The sequence below is a fragment of the Monosiga brevicollis genome, genomic scaffold, assembly GCF_000002865.3.
Source record: "Monosiga brevicollis MX1 MONBRscaffold_13 genomic scaffold, whole genome shotgun sequence".
NCBI lineage: Eukaryota > Choanoflagellata > Craspedida > Salpingoecidae > Monosiga > Monosiga brevicollis.
The window spans coordinates 1,092,104-1,102,880 of NW_001865050.1; the positions used below are offsets into that span (position 1 = coordinate 1,092,104).

The 10,777-nt window shown below is 51.7% G+C and overlaps 2 protein-coding genes across 2 annotated transcripts; one reads left to right on the top strand and one right to left on the bottom strand.

Annotated features, from left to right (window-relative positions):
- Nucleotides 1-5,547: 5,547 nt before the first annotated feature.
- MONBRDRAFT_9093 (uncharacterized protein) lies at nt 5,548-7,377 on the bottom strand (the record flags this gene model as incomplete). The annotated part of the gene is made up of 1 exon (XM_001746720.1): nt 5,548-7,377. The coding sequence occupies one exon, from the start codon at nt 7,375-7,377 to the stop codon at nt 5,548-5,550; it is 1,830 nt and encodes a 609-aa protein (XP_001746772.1).
- A 1,241-nt stretch (nt 7,378-8,618) lies between these two features.
- Nucleotides 8,619-10,751, top strand: MONBRDRAFT_26334 (uncharacterized protein; the record flags this gene model as incomplete). Its single annotated transcript, XM_001746592.1, has 3 exons — nt 8,619-8,703; nt 8,844-8,967; nt 9,071-10,751. Coding segments are annotated over 3 exons (1,890 nt in total), but the record flags the coding sequence as incomplete, so codon positions are not given.
- Between the last annotated feature and the right edge of the window lie 26 nt (nt 10,752-10,777).

Below are 10,777 nucleotides of genomic sequence, written 5' to 3' on the forward strand. Positions count from 1 at the left end.
CTCTTTTTTTTAGAGTTTTTTTTTTGTTGTTATTTTTTCGGACTCTAATGACAAAGTGTGCTTTTAACAAGCATTTCATCAATTGCTTTGCTTGTCGTCCGCTTTGCTTGTAATCACTTGACACGCTTGACACAAGACTTTTGAAAGCATTGCACCTTTTCTCGCTTCAAAGACCCTCACAGCCAAAACATTGCTTGCTCTATTGGTAGCACGGCCAAGCATTGCACGCTGCATGCTCAAATGGCATGACAGAGGTGGTCGGATATCTGCTCAAAGCGGGTGTCAGCATCAACCGTTTAAATGATGTGTGTCTCGTGTTACCTCTTAGCTGCTCCCTAGTCGTCCCCCTCAGGCATGCAAACATGAATGCGCACACACATACACCTTTGGCAGCTCTGACAGCATGCTCTTGATACACAGGCTGGCAACTCGCCCCTATACCTGGCCTGCATGCATGATCACTTGGATGTTGTTAAGCACTTGCTTGAACACGGAGCAGACGCGCGACTGCCCGATATTGTAAGAGTTGTTTCGTTTCATCTTGCGCCTTGCGACTGCCTAGAACTGGGCTTGCTCTGCAACTAACGCTCTTGTTGTGGATCTGGCCTTGAATCCAGTTGGGCCACACTGTTTTTCACGCCGCGGCTAGCACGGGCAATGCGGAAGTGCTAAAATTGTTGTTGAGATCTGATGCGAGCATTTGGACTTGCACCTGGGTAGGTCAAGCACTGTCCTCCTTTGGCCTCGGTGGCAAATGAAAAGCTCACAAACTTCCATTTGACACACTTGGCCTGTAGCTGCACGCCACCCCTCTCCATGTAAGCTGTAGCAACGGGCGCGTCGCTGCAACGCGTTTTTTACTCGAGCAGGAACCCAACCTTTTGGAGGCCCAGCAATCGGTAGGCATGTCATTGTAGCCTTTGAGAGGTCTGTCGAGCAACACATGTGACTCACTTCTTGTCCATCCCCATCCAACCAGTTTGGAGACACCCCGCTTCATTGCGCCGCACGTATGGGCCATGAAAATGTTGTGGAACTTTTGCTGGAAGAATTCCACGCCAAGCCCGACGTCACCAACATTGTAAGTGAGGCGGGCATGCCTTGTCAGCGAGAAGATGACAGCTGGTCGATTGTTGTGCTCTGGTATCTTGTGACCTTACCATATTTGCCTCTCTATAGGACGGTCGTACACCACTGCACTTGGCCTGCCGCAACGGCCGTGTGGAGGCTGTGCAACACCTGCTTCGCCACACAACAGCAATCAACCTCAAGGATAAGGTCAGTCAAGAACGAAGACATCTTGAGTTTAATTGTCAGGAGACCGCACACTCTGCTTCCTTTCATCAGCTACTTTCTTCATTCCTCAACACTTTCTGTTGCGTCCAGAATGGCCAGACACCCCTACACGAGGCGTGCTTTTACGGTCATCCCAGCATTTTACATCTTCTGGTGAACCACCCGCAAATCAAAGCCACCCGTACCAAGGTACGATCATGTTTTCAAGCCCTGCCGCGCAGGCTTTGGGGTGGTTTAAAGACCAAAAACACAACACAACAACTTGCTTGCTCGAGCTGGGTGGATATGGTTAAGTGCCTCATCTTTCACGTTGCAAATATTGTAGAGGGGTTTGTCACCGATGCACCTGGCCTGGCAGCAGAGAAATCAAGCAACCGAGGAAGACAGTCAAAGATACCTGGACACACTGCGCGAGCTGATTGCGGCCAAGATGGGTCTCAACAGCAAAGACAAGGTGCGACCTCTGGCACCATCTGTACGGATGATGGTTGCGTTGCTACTAGACTGTCACACACCCAATATGAATGTCTAATGGCCTTTGTGGATTTGGTCATAGACGGGCGCGACGCTGCTGCACCTGGCATGTCAGAAGGGAGATGTTGCCGTTGTGGACGCATTGCTCAGCCAGGGCGCTGATGCCAATGCTATTAACAAGGTGCGATATCAAAGCTTTGTTGGATTAGATTGGCGTCTGTGCCGCTCTGGCAGTGTACTTTGCTCAGCTGACAGCTCGGGTGCTCTAGGCAAAACAAACACCTGCTGACATTATTTTGCTGAGCGGATTGACCCACGAAATTCGCGTTGTGAGTGTGACCGGTCCCACTGACCATCGCTTGTGGTTGAACACCTCGGCAACAACAGGTCTGCTTGATTTATCTCTCACACGATTACCTTGTGTGATTCACAGAAACTCTTGAACATGGTGTTGCGAGCAAGGTCTTGTGGAGCGCACGACTCGACCGTGGAGCCGGAGGATCGAAGCTTTAAGCTAGAGCTGCACGCCATTCAAGACGACATTCTCAGACGACGTCTAGCGGTGGTCTTTGCCGTAGGGTGGCGCAAGCATCCCCGGCTCTTTAGCCACGACGCCTTTGCGGCCCTATCGTCAAGTCGAACTAACCTGGACGATGACCAGGACTTTTCAGAGTCTTCTAAATCTCAAATCTCTCCAAGCTGTTCCCAATAAACCAGGCAGCAAGCCCATGCTGATCGGCCAAAGAGTGACCGGGGTGGCCTGCATGCTTTGGAGTGTTCATAGTGCATTTATTATTTTGTTTGATTCTTGTAATTGATAAAAGCCGTACCCGTTCCAGGCACGAAGAGTGCCCAATTTTGTTTCAAGTGTCAACGAGTACCAGGGTCAACTAACTGGCTCTTTTCAACGCTGTTCGTAATTATCACGGGTAACTCTGCACATCAAAATGTCACTCGCTCTGCGACGGACCAACAGGGTAAATGAAGACATACGCTCATGTCGTCCTCCGTCGCTGGACCCTTTTCTCCTGGTCAGTGGCTCTTTCCGGTCGGCGCCGCTTCTGCGCTTGCTCATCCATACGAGCACAGAAAGAGAGAGAGAGAGAGAGAGAGAGAGAGAGAGAGAGAGAGAGAGAGAGAGAGAGAGAGAGAGAGAGAGAGAGAGAGAGAGAGAGAGAGTTAGAGATTTAGAGAGAGAGATTTAGAGAGAGAGATTTAGAGAGAGAGAGAATTGAATTGGTTTGGTCGGTTTGAGAAATAAGAGAGATTTAGAGAGAGAGAGATTTAGAGAGATTTAGAGAGAGAGAGAGAGAGAGAGATTTAGAGAGAGAGAGATTTAGAGAGATTTAGAGAGAGAGAGAGAGAGAGAGAGAGAGACAGAGAGAGAGAGAGAGAGAGAGAGAGAGAGAGAGAGAGAGAGAGAGCAATCTGTTTATGCCGCGCGTGTGTCCATACACATGTAAGTGTGTGTGTGTGTGTGCCAAAAGTGGACCCCTTCCATACAAGCAGCATTTTTTGCTTTGTTGGCATCTTTATTTCTTCTTACAATTCCGTCCTCATCAAGTCAAAAACAAATTTTTTCGCCATCATTTCGTCATTTTTTGTTACGCGACATAGGACTTGAGGGTGCTGTGAGTGCCGGTTCGGCTCAGACACAGACACAGAGACAGACATATGTACAGCCACAGACAGACAGACACACACACACACGCACACACTGTGCAGGCATCTTGGGTTTGTGGCGACTGAATAGTGAATGGCGCTGGTCGTTCACAGACTAGAACTCATTGTTCTTCTGATTTGGCACCTCAACCGCGACTGCCACGCATGCTTTAGGACCCTAGCAGGGATCGGCCGGGATGAGCTCGGTCGATAGAGAGCAGCCTTGGCGGACAAAAATTCACAAAAGGCATTTGAAGCGTTGGGCAGCTGGCTGCCTTTTCGCAGAGATGAGGTATGTCTTTGAAGGGTGTTGCGTGCCCTCGTTAATTCTGCGAGTAGTGAGGAGACTGCCTGCTGTGTTTGAACTGTCTCATTGAGACGTACCACTCCACGGTGGGATGCTGGATAGTGCCCAAGTCTACGGCCAGGCCAAACACCACTCCATGCTGCCTGCGAAAACGGCCTCGTGCGGATGGCGAAACGCCTCGTAAAGCAAGGCGCAGACGTGGAGGCCAGGGACAAGGTCTGTCTCCCATCCACCCTGGGCGAATCAAAAAATGAAAGTTGGATATGATTTGACCTGAACAACCAACTTCTCAGGAGGGCAACACACCACTGCTAAGTGCTTGTTTTAAAGGCCATGTGGATGTGGCAAAACTTCTGTTGGAGCATGGTGCTGATGCCAAGGCCAAAACCCACGTCCGTTCTCATGCTCTTGGCACCGTTCCCCTTCTGTCAGCGCCTTGCGCTTAGACCCTCTGTGAATGCCCTCTTTCACTGCCGGGTCGCTTAAACCTGCATTTTTTCCTCTTCGTTTCGTGACTCAAGCGTTCATTCGAGGAGGGCTGGTCCGTTTACATACAGAGTGGTAAAACAGCGCTGCATGGCATCTGCGACTTTGATCATGTACAAGTATTTGAGACCTTATTGAGCCACGGCGCAGATGCCAACGCCACTGATCAAGTCAGTGCTAGAAACGCCTTTTTTTTTTTTTTTTTTTCCTTGATCGGGCGAACCCCAGGTGCTCGATGGCGCTCGCACCGTAGAGGCTGGCCTTTAGTGTTTGCTTGGTTCATGATGCTGCCACTCTTACAACTGGCTCTCAACGCTGATCTGGGTGGAACTGGAACATGCCATTGCACAGCGTGGAAACACGCCACTACACGACGCGTGTTTGTGTGGGCGCAAAACGCAGGCCATAGAAATCTTGTTAAAGCGCGGTGCTGATATCAACGCCCAGGGCGAAGTTCGTACTTGCCCTTTCTTGCGCCTGCCCTCTGCGTCCAAACATCTGCAGTGTCAACGTCTTCACTAGGTCCACGAATGTATCATGGTGAAGGGCGATACTCCGCTGCACGTTGCTTCCAGGCACGGCCTTGTCCCGGTAGTCAAGGTTCTGTTGAATCGTGGTGCAGATCCTAACAGCCAAAACTGACTCAGTCCTTTATCTTCCTGCTATTGTTACGGTAGACTGGAGCATGCCCTCCTGTCTCTCCAGCCCCAGCGTTTCCCCACCAGGCTCTACTCGGTTCCCTAACCTGAAGGAAGTGTTCGCTGGCGTGACCAAAATGTTGCGCACGACTGGCTTGCTGTCCCCTTGCAGGCTGGTGAGAGAGCCCTGTACCTAGGCCACGCTAAGGTGGTTACAATTCTCTTGGAACACGGCGCCCTGGCGGATGCCAGAGACAATGTTAGCAACCCCAATTTGAAGCCGTCACCATGCCTGCAGGCGTGGTTCCAAGGCTTGGAAGGGCTTCAAGGTGCCATGACTTGGCAGGAAGACATTGAAAAAGATCTTTATATTCAAACTTATGTCGTTGGTTTATCGCCAACGGTCATACCACATGGAATACACCGGCTCTCGTCCGATCGCCGCAGTTAAGCCATGTTGGGCCATGCTAGTACTATCGTGGGTGACCAGATGGGAATACATCCCCTCCTACTAACTAGTCTCAAACAGAATCACAAGGTTATGCCCAAGTCAAAGCAAATCGTGACAAATGGTAACAAAGTCGTGGCATGATATCAAAAAGTCATGAGCAACTGCAAAACAATCACAACTGTTCCTTTCGAAATCGTAAGCAACACTTTCGGTGATGAAATCGCGAGGATCATTCAATTTGAGCTGCGCAAAGCAGCTGATGCTGCTCGGCGAGCTCGAGCCTGAGCTTTGTCACGTTGTAGTAGCAACCGCTTATTTTCACATGTAGATTTAAAGTCATTCACGTTAGCATCGTCTTCTTGGCTGGCGGCAACGGCTCGAGCAGTCTGGCGGCGAGTTCGGGAGTTGTCGACAGCCATGTCCATGATTGGCGCGAGCTCGAAGGATTCACGCCTGTGTCTCAAGATTCCGCCAGTTGCAGCCCTGATCTGGTCATAGTCTTGTTTGTCACGAATGCGTAGCTGGTCGCGGCGAGCTCGAGCCTCATCTTCATTTACGGCGCCATCCTGCCAGGCTTTCATGTACCTGTGTGTGTCACGGATTGCTCCTTTCAACATATCTTTTCTCAGGTAGGATCCAAAAACAACGTTGAGAATCTTCTCGAGCCTCTCTGAGAGGCGCGTGTAGCCAAAGCTTGATGAACGCGCGCGAATGCCTTCTGCAGCATATTTGACGGAACCAAAAACGGTCTCAATGGGAGCGAAGTCGGGCTGGTATTTTGGCGTTGGGACAACAAGAACCGGACCACCGTACAGCTCACGATCCAACTCATAGTAAATGAGCGGTGAGTAGCGCTCATCAGTTTCTGGAATTGTGCTTGAGGCGCGCACAAACACCTTTTTCGTATGTTCAACACCATGAGAGCCGGACATGAGACTGAGAGCTTTATAATGATGTGGCACATTGTCCCAGGTCACGACCAGAAGACCTGAGCCATACTTTTTTCGCCAGGCAGAGATTGTGCCCTCCAAATAGCGCTGTGAACTCTCGCCTGTACTATTGCCAATGTTGGTACGCAAGAAAACGATCTCTCCGGAGTAGGCCAATGCTGCAAAGAAAGAGATCGACGAACGAGGCGCTGGTGCCACACTCCTTGCTTGTCCTTGAACGACCCAGCCTTTGTGTCGCGTTGCTTGGGTAGTCATCCAGCTTTCGTCCGCAGAGAGAAGAGCATGCTTGTTCGACGAAAAGAGGAGGTGCTCCTCGTCCAGGGCTTCCAGGAATGTAATGTAATTGAGGCAAGCCTCCTGGGTCTGTGGGCCGAAAGAATCATGTCGACGAGGACGTAGACTAACGTACTCGCTGTCAATTCCAGAATCCCGGTTTTGCTTCTTCAGATGATTGCAAATGGTGGCAAGGGAAACATGCCAAGGCTCGATCGAATCGCTGAGCTCGAGGGGCTTGTAACGCTTTGCGTAAAGATACTCACGAGCGTCCGCTGTCGAACCTCGCTTGCCGTATCGCATGACATACTCAGCCAAAATCTCTTCATCCTGAGCATCCAAAACAGAAGGGCGGCCAGATCGTGGTTGTTGAGGTTTGAGATGTGGTTCTTCTGAAGACAGCTCGCCTGCGGCGCGCATATTCAGGCGCTTCATATATTCGCGGCGCCATCTTGAGATCGTTGAGACTGATATCTGTTTTCCAATTCTCCGCTCGAGCACAGCGGCAATCTTGCTATCAGAAAACGATTCCTGATGCTCATCGACCTCATCCAGTGCTACCAAGAAAGCCCGGCGGTCGCTGTCCGAATAGCGGCCAACGCGCCTTCCCACTCGGTTTTTTCCACAGTCGTTTGGGCCCCGGGTGCGTGCAGCTTCCGAGGCAGCTTGGGGGGGCGATACTGACTCCGAATCACTGGCAGGGGCGTTATCAGCAAAGCCCCATGGTGCACCACTGCCAGGGACATCATCACCCAACGATTCTGGCAAGCTCAGCAGGTGATCAGGTGGAGCATGCTGAACTGGCGTCTTGAACTGCCGCCGTGCACGTCGCCTTGACATCTCAACTTTCAACGGAAAAACATTGAGTGTTGCTTACGATTTCGAAAGGAACAGTTGTGATTGTTTTGCAGTTGCTCATGACTTTTTGATATCATGCCACGACTTTGTTACCATTTGTCACGATTTGCTTTGACTTGGGCATATCCTTGTGATTCTGTTTGAGACTAGTTAGTAGGAGGGATGGTGCTGTTGGCCTCTTGATATTTTTTTTCTTGCGACGATTTTAGCTTCTTCTTTTTCTTTAACATTTTCAGCAAAGGTTTCCTTACGCGAGATTATCACTTCTTCATCTGCTTGATATTCTTCGACATTAACTTTTGTGCCCTTGGTGCGTTCTTGTGGGCAGGGCTAATTCGATCATGCGCAAGACTTGATCCTGGTGCGAGCGATAATAAGGGGTCACTGGTTGAGGGGGAGAGCAGAGTGCCGGCGTAGAGACAGCAAGTCAAAAGCAGCAGGGTATACATGGAGACTAGATAAGGTTGAGGACATGGCGAGGGCGTTGTCAGCATGGAGTCAGGGCAGAGTCAGGGCAGAGTCAGGGTAGAATCAGGGCAGAGTCAGCCTGGAATCAGCGGAGAGTCAGCGTAGAGTCAAGAAACTCGTGGTGACCCACCCCTGTAGCACCACCCAGACCCAAGCATGTCTCTTATCCTGCTTTCAGATGATAGCCACCTCCGCTTAAAATCACTTTTCTTCGACAGAAACACCTTAATCCGCTAGGGTTAAAATGGGCATAAAGTGCAACAACCTCAAATTATTCGCCATAAACTTAAAAGCAACACCTGACACACTTTCGTCTATTTATAGGGGCTTCCTTACGAGAACAAAAGGGTATGTTCACGATATTTGTCAAGTATCGTACTACACTCCGCCACACCCGACCCCTCATAAGCAAATCTCATAAGCAAAATCTCATAAGCAAAACCTCAGAAGCAAAGTCAGGTTTTCAAGCAGAACCCCAGGACCGAGGCTGCTGCCAGCAGCTCATATGAGCAGTTATGACCGTTGCCTCTTTCTTCTTATTCTCAGGAGATCACGATGACAGCACCAGCCCAAAAGCCAAGGCCCTTGCATCTCGTCTTTGCCTCTTCACCTCTTCGCCTCTTCTTCAAGTGCAGGCGACTCGATGAGCTCGGCATTTTTCTACTGGAGATCATCCACGACTGCATCCGAGCTCTAGGACCACACCCACAAACTCGCCGCCGTATCGCTGCGCCTGCACACCGGCCACCGGCTTGATGCTGCGCCACATCGCCATTGTCGCCCTTGCGGCGCTACTCTCACTGCCTCCCTCGGCCTCGCAATCCATTGATTCCAATGCTGGTCAGAACTCAAACGCTGACTCTTCCCCACCTCTCTCGTTCTGCTGCTTCTGGATGCCATGCCGCGTCAGTGTCGTATGCTCACATCTGCCGAATTCTCTCGTTCCCATTTCTCCTGCCTCCCTGCCGCCCTGATAATAGTGCTTGAAGCCATCAAGGATCATTTGCATCCCATCTGCACCTCTCATGGTGTCAGCGTGATTGACAACGCAACCAATACCAAGACGTGCCTGTGCGACAGCAGCTACGCGGGTGACTCCTGCGAGTAGGTTTTTTTATTTTTTTTATTTTATTTTTTTTTTTGTGACGTTGCGCATTCTGCTCCGCCCACACCAAGCCCTTACCAATGGCCTATCTGCACTCTGTAGCGAGTTCGTGGGCGTGGGCATACTGCGCTGTGCGCTGGCGGGTGATGTGCCCCTGCTTCTCACCGTGCTTGAAGGCGTGACGACGCTCCGTGGCGACCTTGTCATGTCGGATGGCTGCGTGACGGCTGATGCCATCACCGCCGTGGGCAAGCTCACCAAGATCGATGGCAGCGCTTTCATCTATGACCCGACCACACCGACCCAGCTTGCCACGGACTGGCCCGAAAATCATTGGGAAACTGTGACCGGCTGCATCACCCTGGCCAATCTGCCCGAAGCCGGCCTTGTTGGACGCACGCTCTTCCCTGATCTCACTGAGCTTGGTGCTTGTTCACTTGACGAGGTGAAGAGCAAACTGCCCTCGGCCTACTGGGACACGTTTGTCAATCGAACCATCCCGCCTCAAATCTCGATGATGCTCAACCACATTGGAGCGGACAACGAGGCCTGTGTCAGCGGCTGTGACAACATTTCCCTTGCTTCTAAGCTGCGCACGATGCCCGGTGCCCTACTGCTAGATGACCTGCCCGCCCGATACCTCAACGAAGGTCTTCTGGAACACGTGGGCGGCCTGCACGTCCGCAACTGCCCCCATGTTGAAATCTTGGGCACGTCCCATCTGGCGACCATTGGCGAGCACGGCCTGCTCCTTCGTGAAACCGGCCTGAAGAACCTTGACGACCTGGCAGGGGTTCAAGTTGTTCGACTTGGCTTTGTGGATATCACAAGCAACGACCACCTGGAGAATGTGCTGGGCTTCAACCCGACTGTTGTCGAGCGCAGCGGCACGGTCAGCACCTCTGTTGAATTTCAGCTCGTATGCCAAAACGGCTATCATTCAGGCTTTCCCGAGACCGAGTGTACTTGCGCCTCGCCCGAGTACTCGGGCAAGCTGTGCGACACCATCACCGGTGACTTTTTCTGCATGGACTTTGCCCAAGCCGAGACCCTCAACCAGACCCTAGCCAACGTGCGCCACGTGATTGGTAACATTCATCTGACTGACACGTGCATGGAGATGTCGTTCCTCAACTTCCCCTACCTCACGAGCATTGAAGGCAGCCTCATTGTCAACTCCTTTGGCATGCCCATTGTCGAGCCAGGCTTTCCGAGTTTGAAGTCTGTCTCGACCGTGCACATCGAGTCTGTACCCGCAACCAGCATCGATTGGCTGCCCGAGCTCGAGACGGTGGGCTCGCTGAGCATCCAGAACAACGACCAGCTTACCAACCTGTCGGGACTCGCCACGCTGACCACCATCGACGAGGCACTCGAGATCTTTGCGTGCCCTGCGATGACCTCGTTTACCGGTCTCGAGAATGTGGCGCGCATTGGTTCGCTCTCCATCATCTCATCGGACCTTTTGACCAACTTTTCAGCCCTCAACGGTGCCGAGCCGGTGCTTCTGCTCGGTCAGAACTCTGCACCAGCTCTGAGCATTGATGCGTGCGCAGATTGCGAAGCTCTTTGGTCGCACTTGGTGGAGACGGTCGAGATTGCTGACGGCGCCAGTGTCAGCGTGCCGTGGTCTACCTGTGGCGGCTTTGGCACGGTGCCGGCTGGTAGCCTGTCTTGCGCCTGTAACCCAGGCTACACAGACTACATGTGCACCGGCTACAACGGCGATGACTTGATCTGCAACGTGTCGACCGCCAGTGACATCAAGGCAATGCTTGCTGGCGTCACCCACCTCTACAGCCCTCTAGT